A 22740-nucleotide genomic window follows, 5' to 3' on the forward strand; every position below is an offset into this window, starting at 1 on the left:
CTGGAGATTTCCAGGCATGGGTCCTGCAGGGGTTTGGACACACCTACACTGTAGAATTAAAGCAGTTTGTCACCACTTCAACTGTCATGGGTTCATGCTATGATGTAATGGAAGTTGGAGCTTTAGAAGCTTTCTCCGTCAAAGAGTGTTAGTGCCTCCCCAAACTGTAACTCCCATGATTCCACAGAACTGAGCCAAGTGATATATTAATTCTACAGTATAGATGGCATCCTCTGACTCCCAGAAGCCTTATAGTCAGCATGGAAACAGGCAGGAATTCTGGGAGTAGTACAAAACGCCTGCAGGAGCATAGTTTGTGAATTTGTGGTTTTAAACATGACTAATAGGAATAAACTAAGGCATGTAACCAATATATACTTTTTATTTCGAGGTTTACCATGTACCTAGCATCTTAGGATCATTCTTTATAAAAGAACTCACCTGAATTTCTTCTTGTATTTCTTCTTTTCCTCTGGAATTGTACTACTTAGTATAAAGGAACTTTTCTCCTGTGGCAATGAAAGAAAAACATGCAGGTTTTCCCCCACAGAAACTAGAAGGATATCAACAATAAAGTTAAACTTGCTGCACTTTTCACTTTCAAATTTCCTAAACAAGAATACATACTAACTCCTTCCACTGATTAAAAAAAATAATGTGTGTGCATTCTAAATAAAATACAGAGACAGGTAAGCTGGAAAGGGTTGTTAATGAAAGTTTTGTCTTGCTGTGCTATTATCAGGATTTCATTATATAAGGCCTGCTATTATGAGGGTTTTGGGGTACATCTACACAGGCATGGGCAAACTTCAGCCCTCTGGTGTTTTGGACTTCTACATTGTAGAATTAAATGCAATTCAAGACCACTTTGACTGCCATAACTCAATGTTATGGAAGCATGGGGCTTGTAGTTTGGTAAGGCCTTGAGCCTTCTCTCTCAAAGAGTGCTGGTGCCTCACCACCAGCATTGAGGCCTGGCTCTTAAAGTGGTGTCAAACTGCATTCTACAGTAAAGAAACACCCTTGACAAAGCATTTGAGAAATGCAGCTAATGGTTTTAAGTTTATTGATGTATTAAATATTAAGCTTACGTCTGTAAGATGAAGAATCAAACTCAAGCTGATGCTTACCACTATCCTGGCACCAATATCATCATTACCAGAATTTATATTTTGGTCTTCTTCACTGAAAAACAATAATCGCCCAATCACAATCACCTCCATAGAGTTTTACTTTTTTAAAATACAAACACTGAATAATGGACATTTGTAAAGAGCTTCATAGAAGACTGGAGGCACTTTGCATAGTTTTTTCAATGCAGTGCTTATAAAAAGGTTTAAGACTTGTAATATGATTACCACATATGACACTATCTAGCTGCTTGTGATTCCTTTATTTCATGACTTTTAAACTTATTTATTATGCAATGCTTTTGACATGAAATAAATAAATATCACATATGACAGAATAGAGGCACAGAGAACAGCTTCTCATTACTACAGTATACTCCCATATGTGCATTCAATTCTAGAGGCCCCTGCCCTTTTCAAAGCATTGTCCCTCCCAATCAGTCCAATTCTTTAATTGCACGCCTATTAAGGGTTTATTTTATTTATTTCATGTCAAAAGCATTGCATAATAAATAAGTTTAAAAGCGATAAAATAAAGGAATCACAAACAGCTCAATAGTTTTAGACCAAAAGCGGGCAACAGCAATCGCATTGTCTGTAACTTTGAACAACTCCTCCTCCATGCATGAAGCAGGGCATTGCAGGCAAGCATACAGATGAGGAGTTGTTTGTTCTGCTCCACAGTCACACAAGGTGGAGGATTCCTCCAGGTAGTGCCATCTTGCCAGGTTGTCTTTTGATCTGCCCACTCCGCTTCTGAGTCTGTTTAGGGATTTCCAAGTTGCCCATTCTTGGTTTGCCCCTGGAGGCAGACCCTCATTGGGGGGGGGGGGGGGGGAGAGGCACATCCAGTTGGGATTGCCTGGTTTAGCTGCCCAGAGGGACACCCTTGCTGTTGCTGGGGGAACATCAAAAGGAGTGGTAACTTCCCACATAAAGTGCAAGATGGTATTTGTCATACTGAAATGTCAAGGTGCCACATGTGATTCAGCTGAAGGGGAAAATCTGATGTGTTCACAAAGACCTGGGAAATATTTAAATTTAGGAGGAAGCTGAAAGACGCATTAATGTTCTTATTAAATTTAGATTAATTTTAATTTTGTATTATAAAACTTCATTCACAATTTATATTTATGAAGTGTTACATATGCAAGTTTCAGAAAAAAAGATTTACAATCTCAGTCGAATCACCTATCAAACACCATGTTATAGTATCTGATTTTAAGCAGGCCGAACATCATCTTCTAGAATGTACTTACTTAATTTCCCATTCTTCAATTAGAAAACAGAAAAGTTAAAAGTATTTGTGCTCACTGGTGATATATGAAAGCCCTGTAACTGCTATTTCTGAAAGAATTATTGAACAAATACATAGGAATCAGGAAATGGAGCATTTCTGGTGTTTGTCAAAATTGTTTTTTTCAAAATATTATTTAGGTTAGGGTTGGGGAACCTGGTTTCATTCAAGTACAATGTCCATCATACCAAGCTACTATGGTCAGTGGGCCAAGGACAGTATCTGTTGGAAGAGTTGGCAGAAATTGATTCCAGCATTTTCAAGTCCAAACATGTTTTTTTTTAAAACAGCTTCTGAAAATGCTCAAAAGATAAATAACTAATACTATATAAGTTTGGAGAAAGTGATCCAGCATTAAATTTATCTACAAAAGTTTAGGCTGAAAGATTATTTTTTCAACTACAGATATGAAAGACCAGAAAAGCATAATTATACATACATTGGCTCTTCAATGGGAGAAAGGGGACCATCATCATCCAGGTATTTGTACTTCCGTGACTCCAGGCTCTCATTTTCCAAATCATCTCCAGCATTCAGTTTTGCCAAAGACTTTTTAAGGTGTTGCTCATATTTCAGCGTTTCAATGTATCTGAAGTATCCTTGTATAGCTTCTTGCTAGGAAATAATAATTTGGTTAATACCGGTGTTGTGCTTTTGTATGGAATTGCTGTACGTTTTGTGTGGTCTCATTCGTGTCATCTCATTTTCATATTTGGTTCCCGCTAATGAAAACGGGCTGCCTATACGACACGAATTCTCATCTGGCTAACAAAAAACATGAAAATGTTCATGCCATTGGCAGCAATGGGAGGGCTTCCGAGGCTCACCACCACCCTGAGTTTTTGGGCTAGAGGGGTGAAAATCGCCACACACGAAGGACATTTTGACCCCCTTTAGCTCACCAAATTTTGAAACGCTTGGGTCTTCGCCGGAGTACTAACACCCATTGGCAAACATCAGCTGTCATGGGGAGGCCCTCTTCCCCCAGACTCAGCTTAACAGCCCCAGAGTAGCTTGTCATTATTAATAATGACAAGCTACTAATATTATTAGTAAGACCAATTGGCTCGCGTCAGATGTAATGGCAAGGCACCCCTCTCGCAGACTCAGCTTAAGAGTTCCAGAATGGCTTTGGTCATTTATATATATATTAGTAGTAGTAGTAAGGCCCATTAGCTCACATCAGATGTAATGGGGAGGCATTCCTCTCCCAGACTCAGCTTAGTGTCCCAGAATAACTATCATTATTTTTATTAATATTATTAACACCCATTGGTACACATTAGCCGTAATGGGAAAGCAGCCCTCTGTCAGTACCTGCTTATTGTTACGGGGCCAAAACAAAAGGAAAATGAAAGTAAGCATGACTGTGCGGCTTTCATTTTCGTCTTGCCTCTCGTTTCCCTCTAAAATGTCATCATTCGTTTTGCGTAGAGGAATGGTTGAAACAGAACGATAGCACAAAGAAAACGAAGGAAAATTTTTCATGACCATCTCTAGTTAATTCCAAGACACAAGATGACAATCAATTCAATTTTTTGTGCAATGCAGGCAGTCCCCAAGTTACGAACAAGATAGGTTCTGCAGCTTTGTCCTTAAGTTGAATTTTGAAAAAAAAATTGGCCTGCTGTGGAAACAAGGACTGGAGACAAAGTTTCACTTGAGACAGCTTTTCCCCTTGATAACTCTTTCAGGAGTGAATTTCCCTATCAAGGGGTAGATTTCTCCCACTTCCTGTTGTCTCAGCCCTATTCCTAACTATGAGTCTTTGAAAGTTGGATGTGTATAACTCAAGGACTGCCGATGCACCAATAAGATGGTAATCTTGGTGGTGTATTTAATGAAGAATATCACATTGAGGAGGCCAACTGCATTTAACGCAATACAAACCCTCAGATTAAGACAGCAATGTCTTTTCTAAGTCTGGGTTTAAGAGTAACTTACCTCATACCGACACACAAGTTTAAGTGGAATGTGCTTCCTTCCACAAAGTTTCTCCACAAAAGGAAACTGGAGGCCCCTCTCTTTCGCTCTCTTCTTTCGCTCAAGTACCGAGATTCTCAACCGCCTCTGTCCCTGACGCACTGGGATCTTCGGCTTCTGTCCCTCAGGGGTTTTTTTCCGAGGTGGCCTTTTCCTTATTCTTCTTTTGAGCTTTTTATGCTGTTTCCGTACGAAGTAGTAGTCAAAAAATGCTTTGAGGTCAATTTTAGGCATAGGTAATTTGACCTGGCCCCCGGGCTTCACAGAGCCATTTGATTTAATAATGGCAGGTGCACTTGCAGAAGACGGTCCACACTTTGCTGAACTCCGTGTTTTTCCTTTCTTTTTTGCCTGCTTCAGCAAACATGAGCCAACATTGGTCCTGTTATAGAAATGAAAAGTGAACAGTTGCTCAATGGCACAATTTCCTTACATTATATATAAGATGAAATAAATCCTTTCTTAGAATACACACCTGACTCCCTCAATCTGCAAGATAAAAGAATATAAATATAATAACTCCCATCAACCTAAGCTGGACCAGCCATTTGATATGCTGCATGGAGATGATAAGCACCCAAGTCACCACTATGTTTAATTCTAATTTTAGCCTGTAGTAGGCTTTTAATTGAACATTGTATTTTTAGCATTGTTAGCCCTCTGAGTTTCCTGTAAAAGAGAAAAGTGGGATATAAATTATCATCTGCTGATATTAGATTAGGAAAGGCATACCGATCTAACAGATAACATCTTCACACCATCATTTTATGCTACTAATCTAATGCTGCAAGGTTATTGTGAAGCTTCAAGTAATAAACTTTCTGAAAGTTTCACGAAGATGGTTAACAAGAGGAACCTTTAAAAAGCAATCGCTGACGGTGAAACATCATGTAAACCAGCACCCACAAATGCATTTTGAGTAATAAGATACTAGAAAGCATTCAAGAGGGGAAATCTGGTCTCGGAAGAAGAACGTCATTTAGTTGTTAGGTGGTGAAAACTTTACTTACACAGATGAGATATATTTCTTTATATTTGTGTCAAGTGTCCAATGTTGAATCACCAACGTTATTTTGACATACAGTGACAGCAAATATATTACTGTTTTGCCACCGCCTTTACAGAACAATTGCACTCTTTGATTTAGACAGGCCCACTAAAGTAATGTTTCTAAACTGGGTGCTCCATAAAATGTTAATTTATTGGACCAATTATTCTGACTATAATATACACATTCTAGCAGGCATGGGCAAACACTGGCTCTCCAAATGTTTTGGACTTCAACTCCCACAATTCCTAACCACCATTATAGCATTTGAAGGTATTATGGCGCCACTGGATACATACATATAAGAAACGCAGAATCACATCTCACCAGTTAGAAGCAATTGCACAGGATGTACAATACATGAATAGACACACAGACTATATATGCAGATAGAATAATTTCAATTTTAGCAAAATTGGAAGCCCTACAAGTTAGAAACTTTTCTGCCAGAAAGCTCAGCCAAGATTACAAGTATCTCTTTTTTTTCAGACAGGTAATGCAGCTGCACTACAGAAGCAATATAATGATACCTTACATTTTTATGTATAGGTTAAAGACTCACTTTTTTGAATCCTGGTGATGTGCAGCAGAGTCTTCGGTCTCAGAAATATCAGCCATGTTCAGCTTCTAGCACAGAATTGGGGGGGGGGGGAGATGTTAATATTTTGATAAATTGGCATTTTCAAAATATCACCAGGGAATTCATTTATAAAGAGGCAGCAAAACTACAACCCTTATGATTCCATAGCAATGGAATCTAAAGTGGTATCAAAATGCATAAATTCTACAATGTAGATTCACCATGCTTATTTATATATGGTTGACATTACCTTTATGTCTTAGTTATATGGTTGATGTTAGGATGTGGTTTTAATGATCTTGCAAGCCACATTGGGTCCATTTGGAGAAAGGCGGGGTAAAAATGCCCAAAATAATATGTCTACTAAAACGTATGCATCAAGATTTTGGCAATACAATGCTATGCAAAAAATGAGTCTCACTGACATCAACAGGCTTTTATGCTCAAGGGATTGTCTATGAAGAACTGAAGCGTAACACACACTTGAATTGAATAGGCTTATATTGAATTTTCCCCATACATATATATGTATACTAGCTGTGCCTGGCCACACGTTGCTGTGGCGAAGTATGGTGGTATGGGAAATAAAGTATTGAGGAATTGGTGGTAGTTAAGGTAAAGGTTTTCCCCTGACATTAAGTCCATTATAAATGGGTTATATAGCTGTGTGGAAGGGCCTTGAGTCTACACTGCCATATAATCCAGTTAAAATCAGATAATCTGTATTTTATAGGCAGTGTGGAAGAGGCCTGACTGAAGTGGCCCTGGGCTGAGTGGGTTGCTAGGAGACCAAGTGGGTGGAGCTTAGCCTTCTAACTGACAGCAGACCAAGTGGGTGGAGCTTAGCCTTCTAACTGGCAGCAATTGGATAAAAACAATTCTTCCTCTCCCTCTAATTAGGACTTTATTTTTCTTTTCTTTTGTTGTATGAATGTGGAGGCATGGATGAGGGGTTGTGCTGCCAAGTTTAGAGTTTCTGGGATGTGTAGTTTTGTTGTTTTGTCCTAGGCCAAAACTTAATTACCCTTTTATATAGATACACACACATAATCTATACACATAATAAAAGTGAAAATATGTATGTATCTATGTATGTGTGGATGAGATGACCACTTCCACAAACAAGCTCCTACTTCCACAAACAGCTGAAGCTCCCACTATTCAGGAGATATCAATGGCCCTCCCTCCAATGACATTGCAGGTCATAGCGAGCGCAGTGAACATGTCCAAGAGCCCTGCCAATGTCCCCCACAAATGTAGCACCAAAATATCATGATATAATGAAAACATTGACTACAAAAATGGCTTGGATTATCCAGAAGCTTGGATAGGCGAGGCTTGGATAAGCGAGACTATACTGTATTGTGATATTTTGGTGCTAAATTCGTAAATACAGTAATTACAACTTAACATTACTGTCTATTGAACTACTTTTTCTGTCCAATTTGTTGTATAACATGTTTTGGTGCTTAATTTGTAAAATCATAACCTAATTTGATGATTAATAGGCTTTTCCTTAATCCCTCCTTATTATCCAAGATATTCGCTTATTCAAGGTTCTGCCGGCCCGTTTAGCTTGGATAAGTGAGACTCTACTGTATAAGGAATATCTACATACATCTATATACAGTAAAAATAAAATATAAGCCTATTCAATTATAAAACATTATCCACACAAGATAAAAATAATATAATTCTTGACATATTTATGTACGTTCCATTTGTATCTCTTGATTGAGATGCAAAAATATGCAATTACAGTATAACATTTTAAAAAGAACTGATCAATCAATTCATGTCATAATATATGAAATATTAAACTTTTCGAAAGCAAATACATTTGATGATTATTTGGAGGAGTATAAGACTCCCAAGCCTTTCAATTAAGGGAAATGTGAAAGCCTAATTCTAGCAAAGGCCCATAAGAAGTAATGGCGCTTGAGGGGAGGCAATTCAACCACGCTTTTCACCCCCTCATCTCCCCTTAATCGCCCCAATATCGTACTCAAAATAAACACAAAACATCCCTAAATCTTCAATTGATAAGCCACGTTCTAACCTGAGGATTGATTCAAGCGGATGCCAATGGATACTTTATCACTCACGACACAGTTCCATTCTGCTACCGAAGTCCAACAAGGCCGAACCGTTGCCGAGGGCCCGTTTAAATAGTTTAGTTGTTCTCGCGAGAGTTGGGTTTGGGGGTTGACGGGAAAAAGGGAAGAATGGGCGCAGCCGCGAGTGCCATCTTGAGAGTGGCAGCGTAGAATGCCGGGATTGGTTGGACCGCCCAAGCGGTAACATGACTAGAGCTTGACTAGAGAAGCTGCTTCGAGGAGGGAGGCTCGCGAGGGGCATAAAAGTGGCGTTCTGTTCCCAGCAGCGCGTTCCAGTCTTGTGAGTAGTTTAGCACTCCCTCTGCATGTGAATTGGGGGGCTTTGAAGCACAGGCTTTAATGTACTTATAACCACATTTAATGCATTTTTAAAAAGGACATTAGTGGGGCTTTGAAGCATTTACAGGATTGTGCAAGTTTGCTGAATACTTACCCTGTCTTGCACACAATCCCTGTTGAGGTCAGTGAGACTCATTCCTTGCATAGGATTAGTATTAACAAATTTTACTTAATTCATATTTTTAAGTAGACATGGATTGCATCTACACTGTGTGATTTAATGCGGATTGAAACCACGTTAACTGCTGTCTCAATGCTTTGGAATCCTTGGAGTTGTAGTTTTCCAAGGTCTTTAGCCTTCTACCACATAAAGCTGGGTGCCTTATTAAACTAGAACTCCCATGACTCCATAGCATTGAGCCATTGCAGTTAAAGTGGTACCAAACTGCACTATTTCTCTGCTGTAGAAGCACCCCATGTTAGCCTATAGAAAACCTATAGCATTTAACCAATATTTAACCAAACTGCACTATTTCTCTGCTGTAGAAGCACCCCATGTTAGCCTATTGAAAACCTATAGTATTTAACCAATTTAATCAATTTTTTTTTTGCTTGGATAGAGACTAGCTTTGCTTCTTAACAAGCACTTGCCAAGGCATGGGTTGTCCAATTGGGCATCATGGTATCTATTATAATTTTTCTCATCTAGTTGGATAACACTTTAGAAGAGAAGTAAACTTGCAGCACGTGGATAGATAAAATATGTGATCAGTATTTAGCCCAGTATGAAGAATCAAAAACCCTTCCCCACAAATTGAAATGGGACACATTTGGTTGTTGTATGTTTTCCGGGCTGTCTGGCCATGTTCCAGAAGCATTCTCTCCTGACGTTTCACCCACATCTATGGCAGGCATCCAGGAAAACTCACAGCAACCCAGTGATTCCAGCCATGAAAGCCTTCGACAACACATGGGAAAGATTTGATTGAAAATATGAAGCTAGACTACAATTCCCATCACCTCTCACTATGGGCTAGGGCTGATACCATTTATGACTACCAACAATTGATGGCTCACAAGTTGCTATGGCCCATTGCTATGGGATCCTGGGAGTTCTAGTTTTACAAGGTCTCCCAGGATTCCACATAACAGTTAAAGTGGTGCCAACCTGTATTCATTCTATCATGTTGTTCAAACTTCGGCCCTCCAAATGTATTGGATCTCAACTCCCACAATTCCTAACAGCCGGTAGGAATTGTGAGAGTTGAAGTCTAAAACACCTGGAGAGCCGAAGTTTGCCCATGCCTGATGTAGATGTACTCCCGGTGAAGACAGATGTACAACCTTCCTTTAGTACCTTTTAGGATGACATGAGTCATAAGAAGTTTGTGTATATAGCTTGTGTCGTTGTGCTTAATCACTAAACCAGTGTGTTCATTAACAGATCTATGACTTGTTCTCTGGTGTACTCTGACCCTTTTGCAGCTTGCCTCGAAATCTACAAGTTGAAATAAAACATGGCCAAAGTTGAGAAGTTTGCATTACATATACCTACTTTGGAAGAACTGGTAGGGGGTGAGTAACTGCTTTTCAAGAAGTATTGCAATGGCGTAATAAAGAAGGGGGTTGGCAGAACTGCATTGCAAGAAGTATTGCTACATAATAAAAATGAGGTTTGGCAGAATAGAAGTTTAGAGCAATATTCTTCTGGTATTCTTTCAGTTTTCCAAATTGAATTGAGATTCAAATGTACTCATCAAGAAACTTTTTTTAAAAAAGAAAGCTTGCTGCACTGTCAGCCAATGGGAAAGGGGCCGGGCCGTGGCGCAGGCTGGTGAGCAGCCTGCTGCAATAAATCACTCTGACCATGAGGTCATGAGTTTGAGGCCAGCACGTGGCGGGGTGAGCACCCGTCAATTAAGAAATAAAAAAAATAGCCCCTGCTTGTTGCTGACCTAGCAACCCAAAAGATAGCTGCATCTTTAAGTAGGAAATAAGGTACCACTTATAAAGTGGGGAGGCAAATTTAACTAATTTATGACTTTGGAATGAGGAAGTGCTGTCACAGTGAATGATGAAGCAGCTGCTCCCCCCGTGGCCAGAATCGAACATCCCCTCAGGAGAAGGTTAAATTGCCTGTGCGTCTGTCTGTATCTGTCTCAGTTCTATGTGTATATGGGCATTGAATGTTTGCCCTATATGTATATAATGTGATCCGCCCTGAGTCCCCTTCCAGGTGAGAAAGGCGTAATATAAATACTGTAAATAAATAAATAAAGTATAGATTGAATCTTCCTTATCTGGAATGCTACTGGTGTTTGGGATTTTGGAATATCTGTACATTTTTGCAAATATGTATGTACATGTTATAAACATGGGTCTTTGAAGCCTAAAGAGAAACTTGGACCAATTTGGTGAAGTAGCAAAGCTTTATTATAATACCATCTTGCAAACCTCAGGTGTCTTTGTAAGTAGGTACACACAAGCAAAGTTCAGTTTTTATATCCCCGTTTTCCATATCCATTGGTCCCTCCTTCCATAAAGGGTTACAATCTCCCCATCTGCCTAAACACCTGCATATCAACTTCTTGAAACGAGTTATCAAAATTATAGGCAAGAATGTCGATTGATGAGAGGTTTTATCAAAGTTATAGCAAGATGTATTCTGCACCTGCAAAAGCGACATTTCTTTATCAAAGGTATTGCAAGATCTACAATCAGGTTCATAAACTGAGCACTCTGTTCTGAAATCTAGATAAACATAACACCAGCTGCATGCTGAAAAGGAAGTAGCCTAAGAAGTTTCAACGGAACTACATAGTTTTATCCTTTAAAACTACAAAAATCCTGCTCTTTTTTTTTTAAAGTAACATATTTCAATTCTTCCCTTTAGTTTTACAGAATGGACTGAAAGAAAACTTTGCAGATGTCGAGGTTTCGGTGGTGGACTGCCCTGATCTGACTCAAGAACCTTTTAAATTTCCTGTTAAAGGTAACAAGTGAGACCTCAAAATGTTTTAAAATGTGACATGCTATTCAGGTTGCAGCTGCCTAATCCATGTTCTGCAAGACAGTCAACAGTCTATATTCATGGATTCTGCATCCGTGGAATCTGCCATGTGAAAATATTCTTTAAAAACTAAACTTGCCGTTTTATAGAATGGACCAGATTTTACTATGCCATTATATATACAGTAGAGTCTCACTTATCCAACATAAACGGGCCGGCAGAACGTTTTACAGTAATTACTGTATTTACGAATTTAGCTCCAAAATATCACAATGTATTGAAAAAATCTACTACAAAAATGCGTTGGATAATCCAGAATGTTGGATAAGTGAGTGTTGGATAAGTGAGACTCTACTGTAATTGTATATAATGGAGCTTGAGCATCCATGGACTTTGGTATTCATTGGGGGTTTTGGAGCCAAATCCCAGCAAATTGGGATCAGTGTGTTTCATTTTCCTCCCTTGTCCCTATTTCCCTGTGTGAATTAAATGCCATGCATCCCTCTGCTGCTTTCTTTGTATTAAAAATCCATGACAGTTGTAAAGAGACTTCATTACTTGTGTAAAAAGGAAGACACTTTTCTAAGGGAAACCTATTTCAAAGCGGCAGACCTTCTTTACTGGTATAAGTAATTCACCCAATGATTTTTTTCTTCTAGGAATTTGTGGAAATCCTCGAATTGCAGATGTGGGGGGTGTTCCATACCTTCTGCCACTTGTTCAGAAAGATAAGGTATGTTGACGAAGGTTTTCATGGCTGGAATCACTGGGTTGCTGTGAGTTTACCAGGCTGTATGGCCATGTTCCAGAAGCATTCTCTCCTGATGTTTCACCCACATCTATGGGAGACATCCTCAGAGGTGTGAGGTCTGTTGGAAACTAGGCAAGAGGGGTTTATATATCTGTGGAAAGTCCAGGTTGGGAGAAAGAACTCTTGTCTGTTTAAGGCAAGTGTGAATGCTGCAATTGGCCTCCTTGATTAGCATTGAATAGTCTTGCAGAAGCAGCTAGGCTTTGAATCTACAAGACCATTAAATGTTAATCAAGCTGGCCAGTTGCAACATTCACACTTGCCTCAAACAGACAACCTGGACTTCCCAACCTGGACTTTCCACAGATATATAAACCCCATTTTCCTAGTTTCCAACAGGCCTCACACTTCTGAGGGTGCCTGTTGTAGATGTGGGTGAAATGTCAGAAGAGAATGCTTCTGGAACTTGGCCACACAGTCTGGAAAACTTACAGTAACCCAATAAGGTGAATAGTTGCAATATTTTGATTATACATTGAACTGCTCACAAACCTATGGACAGTTATGCTGTCCTTTAAAAAAACTTTCTCGACAGTTCTTCCTGCCATGGAAGAACTTTTATCTAGTAGTCTTTATCACTACTCCATTTCCCACCCTCCTGAATTGTGGTTTTACACATCAATTAAATGTTCTTCCAATCCTCAAAAGGGGCTTGCGGGGAGGAGACAGCCTTAAATTTACCTCTGAATTGTATATTGGTTAGAGATGGGCTTCTTAACTTTTCAACTAGCAGCACCTTTCCATCTGAGAAATTCCACCTGGACCCAGGTATATAGGTATATAATAAGTTTAAAAATAAAACATTTCTGGTGACAAATCCGCATTTGCAAGGCTTCCAGAACAAGCTTATCTTCCTTTTTTTGATGTACCGCTGAAGCATTTTCTGCAGAGTTCACTGTAAACTAAACACTGCATTCGTATAAATGTCTAAAACAGCCACTTGGTGATGTCCAGAAAACCTTTACTATTTCCAAATTTTTCGGGATCCCAAAAATCAGGATATACGTATATGAATAGAATCATGTATCTATGATTCTGTAATATAAATGAAAACGAACAATGGCAGCAACAAAGTTTGATAAGGGAAATAGGTTCCAGAGTGGTTTCACAGTTTAAACACTAACAAATCCAGAGCTGTTTACCTGCTACATGGTGGCTTTACTATATACAGCCAAGTCCTAGGTGTGTAATGAACTTTTTCTAGCGGAAAAATAAAAATAAATAAATACATCCTTCTTTTATAGGTTTATGACCTGAACACAGTTGCTAAGGAAATACAGCTACCGGGAGCGTTTTTTCTTGGCGCTGGAGCAGTTTCATCCAGAGTGGTTGGAGGCAATGCTGAGGTAGGCAAATATTAACCCTTGAGGTGTGCCATGTTCAAACAATGATAATTATTGAAAGGAGAGTCCTGGATTGAAATTCATGGTCACTCAGACAAGGATCATGTCCAAATGGTTGTTATCTAATACAGTAATATCCCTGGATTAATGGGTAATATGTACCCAAACAGACTGCGGTTACCTGAAACCATGAATGCAAATAATTGTTATGAAATTACCAGGCCCGTGTCTGGTTTAGCCCTAACTCATTCTCACCCTTCTTCCATGTTGTAAAGATAAGAAATGAATACCTATTTATGTTTCCATATAATGAAACCTGGAAGAAATTACTTTTTGGAAATCTCCTTTCTAGAGACATTGCTATATTGACTCAAGTCCTGAGTTTGCAAGAGCTGAGCAGAACTGGATCATTTGGGGGTATCCCATTCATAAGATCAACATAAATTTTGAAGCTGACTCGTCAGCACATAATGTCAGAGTAATTTACGCAGTTGAATGGAGTCAGTGGAACGCAGAACGAAGAGACACCCAGAGACGATGGTAAAACTATATACAAAGTTTTACTGTACAAAACAAACAGACTTGCAGACAAAAACACAGGACTCTCACTCTAGGCAAACAGAACAGAACTGATGCAATCAGTGAAGCATGCACACTTGTGTCTGGACACTCCCCAGTTCCAGCCACACATCAAGGTCATTACAGCTTCTCAGCAATTAACTCTTTCCAGACTATAGTACACTCTGGATGATGCAATATAGGGCCAGGCTGTGGCGCAGGCTGTTGAGCAACCAGCTGCAACAAATCACTCTGACCAAGAGGTCATGAGTTCGAGGCCAGCTCGGAGCCCCGTGTTTGTCTTGTCTTTGTTCTATGTTAAGGCATTGAATGTTTGCCTTATATGTGTAATGTGATCCGCCCTGAGTCTCCTTCGGGGTGAGAAGGACGGAATATAAATACTGTAAATAAATAAATAAAATAAATCAGTATGCAATACTGGCAAGACACAAATTTCATTTAAACACTATCTATACACAAATCCCACATTAACATGTAATATGTCAGTCTGTTGCAGCAAAAGTAATTAATCTTGGTCACATTGGAGCTACATTCCACTCATCTGATGAAATGTGCTAATGTTTATGCAAAATAAAACCAGTTTTTTGACTACAAGTATTGAAGACATAATGACTAGTAATTATGCTAATTGAAGAGTCTAAGAACTGCGCCCCCAAAACTTAGCTTTTCTAAACTCTGTGTAAGTTCGAGCAGAGATGCATTATGCTGCTGCAACCCCATCAATACCTTAACATTAGCTTTAAAATGTCAGCATGAGTATTACTTGCAACGTTAGCTCACCATACTGGACAACGTACTGCCTTCCTTATATTGTGGGACTGCAATTCTCATCAGTCCTGTTTAGGTTAGTTATTGGGCACTGCAGCCCTATAACATCACAGAAACTTGTAGAAGTACTTAAAGATAACCTCGGGATTGCTACAAGGCCTGAATATTTTATGTAGTGCATGTGATTGCTGTTTTTTGTTTTATACTTTTAATGATTTTAATCTATTGTTGTTTGATATATGATGTTTTTTACATGTAAGACATTGAATTTTGCCATTGATTATGTTGAGAACCACTTTGAGACCCCTAAGGCAGCGTTTCTCAACCTGAGGGTCTGGACCCCTGGAGCAGGTTGCGAGGGGGGTCACCAAAAACCAGAAAACAAATAATTCTGATTGTCTTAGGAACCCATTTGGCAGAGAAGGCTGAAGATCTCTCTGCCTGTCATGGGGGTTTTGTGTGGGAAGTTTGGCCCAATTCTATTGTTGGTGTGGTTCAGAATGCTCTTTGATTGTAGGTGAACTATAAATCCCAGCAACTACAACTCCCAAATGTCAGGTTCTATTTTCCCCAAACTCCACTCGTGTTCACATTTGAGCATATTGAGTTTTCGTGCCAAGTTTGGTCCACATCCATCATTGTTTGAACCCACAGTTCTCTCTGGATGTAGGTGAACTACAACTCCAAAACTCAAGGTCAATGCCCATCAAACCCTTCCAATATTTTCTGTTGGTCATGGGAATTATGTGTGCCAAGGTTAGTTCAATTCCATTGTTGGTGATTTCAGACTGCTCTTTGATTGTAGGTGAATTATACATCCCTGCAACTACAATTCCCAGATGACAAAAACAATCCTCCTCAACCCCACCAGTATTCAAATTTGGGCATTTTAGATATTTGTGCCAAATTTGGTCCAGTGAATGAAAATACATCCTGCATACTAGATATTTACAATATGATTCATAACAGTAACAAAATTACAGTTATTATGTAGCAACAAAAATAATTTTATGGTTGGGGGTGGTTGTGGCATTAGGTAGGTTGAGAACCACTGCCCTAAGGGGTGAGAAAAGAGGTATATAAATGCAATAAACAAATAAATTTTCCATTACATCGTTATAAACAAGGTTTGCTAACCATTTCCAAGCTATGGTTAAATGTTACGACCTTTCAGGGGAGCTTCAGCAGAACCCTGGGTTATTATTTTTATATGTTTATAATTTATTTATTTATTTATTTATTTTTCAAACTTATATGCCGCCACTCCCCTAGGGCTCGGAGCGGCTTATGAGTTTATGAGACTTTAACTCCCAAGTGTGATTGGTTGGTTTAGGAATTGTAAAGATGGATGAATAGAAACCATTTATATACATTCCTGGATCTATCTGCCTTGCCTGTTTGTCTCTAGTTGATCCCTATTGTTCAAGCTCAAAGTGGCAAAAGCCCTGCTGTCAATGGAAGTTACCTTGCCAGAATTAACCCTGAAGATGGAGGGTGTCTCCTGGAAAAATACAGCTCCAAATACAAAGACTGCGAATTTGGACTTCTAGCCAACCTATATGCCAGCGAAGGCCTTCCTGGCAAGGTAGGTGGTCAGCTTTAAGATCTGCCACAGCCTTTCTAAGGGCCCTCCCAGACAGGCCGTGTATCCCAGGATCTGATCCCAGGTTTTCTGTTTATCCCAGATTGTCTGGCAGTGCAGGCTCATATAATCGTTTAAAGCAGAAACCTGGGATTAGATCCTAGGATATAGAGCCGGTCTAGAAGGGTCTTGTGTAAGGCATGGTAAGAAGATTGGTGTGTTGTTTGTTGAAGGAACACTGTGGTGTATGAGACTGACGGATTGTCTCCAGATGTCTTTTGAAGTGAAGATCCATGACTTAGAGAGAGGCTGATACAGTAGAGTCTCACTTATCCAACATAAACGGGCCGGAGAACGTTGGATACGCGAATATGTTGGATAATAAGGAAGGATTAAGGAAAAGCCTATTAAACGTCAAATTACATTATGATTTTAAAAATTAAGCACCAAAAATCATGTTTTACAACAAATTTGACAGAAAAAGTAGTTCAATATGCAGCAGTGCTATGTAGTAATTACTGTATTTACGAATTTAGCACCAAAATATCACGATATATTGAAAACATTGACTACAAAAATGCGTTGGATAATCCAGAATGTTGGATAAGTGAGTGTTGGATAAGTGAGACTCTACTGTACTTATGAAATCCACCAGCCATCACCCCATTGATATGCAAGAGACAGGTCCCATCTGTGTAGACTCATATCGTCCAGTTCAAAGCAGATAATCTGGATTCAGAAACTGAATTATATATCAAGGTAAATCCAGCCAACACCTTCAATAATGTTGCAAGGAACTATGAGGCAACGAGTGGGAAAACAGAGAATCTTATAATGCAGGTGGCTATTTCGTGATTCTTTTCTGTTGAAGTGAGGAGAATCCTGTAATACAAAGATAATAATGAAAACTTTGGAAGTGAAAGCCATATAAGGAGTGTCTAGGGGCTCCGTTTGTTCATCTTGGGGAAGATAAGATTGAGAGATGATATCTCAATCATGTTTAAAGTATAGGAAAAGATTGTCATGTAGGATGTGAAGCTTGTCATGTCATGTAGCTTGTTTTCTGCTTTTCTAGGGATTAGGATATAAATCAGTAGTTTTGAATTAGAAGGAAAGATTCTGCCTAAGCACTAGGAAGACCTTCCTGGTGGTAAATGTCCAGTAGATGGTCCTTGCAGGATTCTCCATTTCTACAGTCTGTTACATAACACTAATCCTCTATCCCAGTGGTTCTCAACCTGTGGGTCCCCAGGAGTTTTGGCCTACAAGTCCCAGAAATCCCAGCCAGTTTACCAACTGTTAGGATTTCTGGGAGTTGAAGGCCTAAACATCTGGGGACCCACAGATTGAGAACCACTGCTCTATCCCAATTACAATGGATAGTATTTCAGTAGGGTTTCCAGAGTGAAAACTGGAATGGCTCCTGTACCTTAGGCTCTCTAGGGGTTTTGGACTTCAACTCCCACAATTCCTAAAAACCAGTATGCTTTTAGGAATTGTGGAAGTTGAAGTCCAAAGCACTGGAAGACTGAAGTTTGCCCGTGCCTGTTATAGTTACACTTGAGTACTCTTATAATGGTTTGTGCATAGCACTGTCTATTAAAGGAAGAAGAGTAATGTTTTGAAAAATATGAACCAATAGTTAGGGGAAAACTGACAGTATTCTACAAATACCTTTTTTTTCACATTTTCTCTCCCAAAAAAGGTGATTAAAGTGAAAGCAAATAGAAGAACCGGGGACCAGAACTTCATATCGTGCATCAGAAAAACCTTAGAGAAATGTTACGGTGACAAACCAGTTGGAATGGGAGGAACATTTGTGATCCAGAAGGGAAAAGCCAAATTTCACGTTATGGTAAGTCAAGGTTGGATATGGTTATTAATTTCTAACCTGTTCACTGTTCAAAAGTGTATTTTGGAAATAGGGAGCTGTATCAACTTGCCAGTCTTTTTCTTATCAATTAATCAGAATGCTGTACCTATTCTTCCATGTCTGTGGTATCAGCCCAGAACACTATGCTGTCTAAGGAAAGTGTCAAGCCCCTAATCCCACTCAAATCAAGGAGCATGGAACCCCAATCCAGCTGCATTTTTTTGGCACTAGTGGCAGAAAACACACATTTACCTCTTGCTGAAATTGAGAATAAAAATACGAAGTGATCTTGTATGATAACCAAAATGTGCTATCTAAAAGGCTGGCTCTTCAAATTTAGTTTTATCATTTTTCATTTAATTTCTTGGTGAATGGAATCCGTGTAAATTCTATTTATGTAGTTGCCCACTGTTTCCGTCCATCCTTTAAGGACCAATATTTTTGGAGGCATGGTTAGCTCATGTTAGGGAGTGAATGGGTCATTTTGGAAAAATATGACAGACCATGCCAATGATTGAAGTTAGGTCAATGATCAATAAGTCCGAAGTCTTGTGATTGTCTTTCCACCATGGCCCCTTCCACACAGCGGAATAAAATTCCACATTATCTGCTTTTAACTGGAATATGTATGTGGCAGTGTGAACTCAGATAACCCAGTTCAAAGTAGATATTGTGGGATTTTCTGCCTTGTTATTATGAGTTATATGACTGTGTGAAAATACCCTAAGAATTTGATTGATTGTGGGTTGGTGGCTTACTATGTTAACGTTTGCTCAAGTTTTCCTGCTTTTTTCCTGTACTCACCTGTAGCAACAATTTCATTACAGCCTTCTGAGTTCTCTGAATGTCCTTTGAAAACAGATGCAGAAGTGAACAACTGGCTCAAGTTTTTTGAAATGAAGGCTCCGCTGATTTGCCAGCCAGTATTAGTTTCTACTGATCCAGTAAGTCAGTTGTATTTGCATGGTGTAGGGATCCCTTTGGTCTTCTTTGTCATGTGCAAAACTCTTAAATGCTTTCTCAGATTACATATATAATTGCATACACATAATTTCTTGTTACTCAGTGGATTTGAGTCCAATTCATATATGCCAGATCTGTTTCGGAATCTCATGTCAGGCATATCTTAACTCATAAGTACAAATTAAGAAACTTATTTCTCTTTATAGGAGGCACGGGTAAACTTCAGCCCTCCAGGTGTTTTGGATTTCAAAACCTCAGCCTTCTGGTACCCTGTTTCCCCTAAAATAAGACATCCCCAGAAAATAAGACCTAGTAGAGGTTTTGCTGAATTGCTAAATATAAAGCCTCCCCCAAAAGTAAGACCTAGCAAAGTTTTTGTTTGGAAGCATGCCCGCCGAACAGAACACCAGAGCATGCAGGATTGATAAATATACCATAGAGTGTTGTACATGGAAATAATGGTAGTAACAAGAAATTCTTGATAGGATTCACAGTTTGTCTGGTTATGCTGCTTTGTGATGACAACTACTGTGCAGTATACAATAAATGTTCATTTTTTTGTTCAACAATAAATGTGAATTCTTCATGGAAAAATAAGACATCCCCTGAAAATAAGACTTAGAGCATCTTTGGGAACAAAAATTAATATAAGACACTGTCTTATTTTCGGGGAAACACGGTAGGCTGTTAGGAATTGTGGGAGTTGAAGTTCAAAACACCTGGAGGGCCAAAGTTTGCCCAGGCCTGTTTTACAGGAATCTGTAAGTGGTTATCCAAGTATGAAACAGGTTACATTAATTATATGCAGCCATTTTCATAAGGAATTTCTTTAATGTTTTGCTATAGTTATGTGTCTATTTTATATTCCTATTTATCATTAACATGACACTCATTTTAAGGAATCTGTCATGCCACATGTGAAATAGCTGTTTGCAGAGACCATTCCAAAAGATGTCTTTCAAACCTGAGAGTGCTTGCATGCTATGTAGCATAGGAACTATAGTAGAAGTAGAGCTGTTACATGACGCAGATTGTGAGTTGTGAGTTAATGATTTCATTGCTAGAAGAGCTTGAGGGAATTCACTTGCCCAAATAACTTTGTATTCTTCATTGAAGAGTGCCATTAAACAGCAGCAAAATGCTGGCATTCAGTAGCCTTGTTTGCAGACTTCTTGGCCTCTGTTTATTGTGTTGTTGCTGTTTATTTCTCAGGGGGTTGACCTGCGCCTGGAGCATACCCACGGCTTCAGCCACCATGGAGAAGGTGGACACTACCATGAGGATACAACTCCAGAGACTGTTGAGTATCTAGGGTATTTCGTGCCGGCTGAGTTTCTCTTCCGAATCGACCGACCTAAACATACACATCTGGTTGGCCGGGATTAAACTTGATACAAGATCTAACAGGAAGCAACTTTTATTGAAAAAGGCCAAACCGAATCACTGAAATCTGCCTTTTGCTGAAGCCAGTGACATTGAATCATCACAGAAAAATAGCACTTACTTTACTTATACTTTACAAGAGACACAATAATTGAAAATAAAATGAAATTTAAATCTGATGGCAAAGGACACTAGCAGTCAAATTATTGCATTTCTACAAATTTGTGGGGTTTCAGCCGCCTTCTTTCGTTGCCAACTACTTTTCTGTGTATTTCTAGAAATGTGGAACTAAGACAGATTGTACTCAACGGGTCTCATGTCTGAATAGACGTGCTTTGTTTTGTGTTGGGCAAAAAAGATCTTTCTTGTTATTATTAGGGCATCTCAAATGTGCATTGATTGCATACAAAATTCCTTGGGGAGCATATCTAAACTTTAAATACTTTTTCCTTCTCAAAACATTTCCCCTATGTGTTGTCGAAGGCTTTCATGGCCGGAATCACTGGGTTGCTGTGAGTTTTCTGGGCTGTATGGCCACATTCCAGAAGCATTCTCTTCTGATGGCAGGTTCTCTCAGAAGTTGCCTGCCATAGATGTGGGCAAAATATTAGGAGAGAATGCTTCTGGAATGTCACCATACAGCCCAGAAAACTTGCAGCAACCCATTCTCTCTCTGTTCGTCTGAAATTTGGCAGACTTTAGATTTAGATAAAGTTTAGAAGGACAACTTTTGCTTTACATTTAATTAAACCTGTGTAAGAAAGAAAGAGACAAATAGACTACTAAAGGGATCATAGACTAATGTGTTTCAGCCTATTATCTGATGTATGGGACTGGATTTTATGCTTGTATCATGAACGTAAACATATCCTGAGCATTATAATACCTGTCATTCTAGCATCTGTATTGGAAATGTCTCAGGGAGATATGAGATAAGAGTAACAGGAAGCAGTGCAAAGATTTTATTGAAAAAATGTGATATTTCAGCTTTATAGTTCAATGAGAACAACAAAAATAATGTAGCAGGAAGGAAATTGCTCACACCGACCTATCATAGCAATGTTAATTTGCAAGACAATTTGCAAGGCTGAATAGGTCTTCCCTCCTCTTTGGAGAGAAAAAAAGGAGGTATCAGTTTTGTGACTTAAAATGACAGCTTATTTCACATCTGGGCTGGTGGGGTACTTATTAGAAGTACTGTAGCTATATGGAAGTAATTAAAAATTTATTCTGCATAGATTTCCAATGTGTGCTGGAACACCTTATGGCAGCCTTCCTTCACTTGGTGTCTTTCATATGTTTTGGATTACTACTGCCACCACCATGGGCAGCCTTTAGAACTTGGTTGGTCATTGCGCAGCCCTTTAGAGGCGTTTGGATGGCAATTCCCAGCATCCTGATCCAGCACAGCTAGAAAGAGGAGTGATGGGAGTTGCTATCTGAAATCATGTACAATTCCTTGTGTTGTCAAAGGCTTTAATGGCCAGAATCACTGGGTTGCGGTGAGTTTTCTGGGCTGTATGGCCATGTTCCAGAAACATTTTCTCTTGATGTTTCACCCACATCTATGGCAGGCGTCCTCAGAAGTTGTGTACAATTCTTGCCCCATCAGAAAATGGGTTAAGGCAAGGAAGCTCAGTTTGACTGTCATTCTACTATTCTGAATTATTTTTAATATATATATAAATTTACTGTCTTGATACTTGCTGAGATTCAGAAGCTGAAAAGTACAATTTCGATACTATAAATGTCGAGCTGAATTTTGATACTCCAAATAAAACTGATTAATTGTATTTGGTTTGTGGTAGTTCTTACAGACTCTTTCCATATTTCCTGTCCAAGTTTGGAAATGAACTTTGGTTCAGTGAGCAAAATTATATTATTATTATTATTATTTTATTATGACACAGCAAACAAGATAAATATGCTGGATTTCATATCACAAAATCACAAGTCGAACACTTTCCAAGTGTCTAGGACTGTGTGATGTATTT

At 39.1% G+C, this 22740-nt stretch overlaps 2 protein-coding genes across 3 annotated transcripts; one reads left to right on the forward strand and one right to left on the reverse strand.

The window, feature by feature from the left end:
* Positions 1–384: 384 nt before the first annotated feature.
* Positions 385–8249, reverse strand: taf1d (TATA-box binding protein associated factor, RNA polymerase I subunit D). Its single transcript, XM_008108093.3, has 6 exons — positions 8098–8249; positions 6021–6085; positions 4372–4792; positions 2867–3042; positions 1131–1185; positions 385–509 (listed from the first exon to the last, which is right to left on the reverse strand). The coding sequence occupies exons 2-6, from the start codon at positions 6074–6076 to the stop codon at positions 438–440; spliced, it is 780 nt and encodes a 259-aa protein (XP_008106300.3). The 5' UTR covers positions 6077–6085; positions 8098–8249; the 3' UTR covers positions 385–437.
* A 45-nt stretch (positions 8250–8294) lies between these two features.
* Positions 8295–22539, forward strand: c3h11orf54 (chromosome 3 C11orf54 homolog). Of its 2 annotated transcripts, none has more exons than XM_003219276.4 (9): positions 8295–8435; positions 9920–10009; positions 11328–11426; positions 12104–12177; positions 13500–13601; positions 16354–16530; positions 18233–18382; positions 19228–19344; positions 20576–22539. In XM_003219276.4, the coding sequence occupies exons 2-9, from the start codon at positions 9952–9954 to the stop codon at positions 20747–20749; spliced, it is 951 nt and encodes a 316-aa protein (XP_003219324.1). In that variant the 5' UTR covers positions 8295–8435; positions 9920–9951; the 3' UTR covers positions 20750–22539. The 2 variants fall into 2 exon arrangements, with proteins under 2 accessions (XP_003219324.1, XP_008106299.1); XM_008108092.3 differs by having other exon boundaries at positions 8320–8435; positions 9879–10009.
* Positions 22540–22740: the final 201 nt, after the last annotated feature.

The sequence above is a fragment of the Anolis carolinensis genome, chromosome 3 (genome assembly GCF_035594765.1).
Source record: "Anolis carolinensis isolate JA03-04 chromosome 3, rAnoCar3.1.pri, whole genome shotgun sequence".
Classification (NCBI taxonomy): domain Eukaryota; kingdom Metazoa; phylum Chordata; class Lepidosauria; order Squamata; family Dactyloidae; genus Anolis; species Anolis carolinensis.

Coding starts and splice junctions, on each gene's coding strand:
- taf1d (XM_008108093.3), bottom strand. CDS start 6,076: ATGGCTGATATTTCTGAGACCGAAGACTCTGCTGCACATCACCAGGAT. Junction 3,043..4,371: donor AACTTGTGTGTCGGTATGAG/GTAAGTTACTCT, acceptor ATTATTTCCTAG/CAAGAAGCTATACAAGGATA. Junction 510..1,130: donor ATATTGGTGCCAGGATAGTG/GTAAGCATCAGC, acceptor TCATTGCCACAG/GAGAAAAGTTCCTTTATACT.
- c3h11orf54 (XM_003219276.4), top strand. CDS start 9,952: ATGGCCAAAGTTGAGAAGTTTGCATTACATATACCTACTTTGGAAGAA. Junction 11,427..12,103: donor TTTTAAATTTCCTGTTAAAG/GTAACAAGTGAG, acceptor TTTTTCTTCTAG/GAATTTGTGGAAATCCTCGA. Junction 12,178..13,499: donor CACTTGTTCAGAAAGATAAG/GTATGTTGACGA, acceptor CTTCTTTTATAG/GTTTATGACCTGAACACAGT.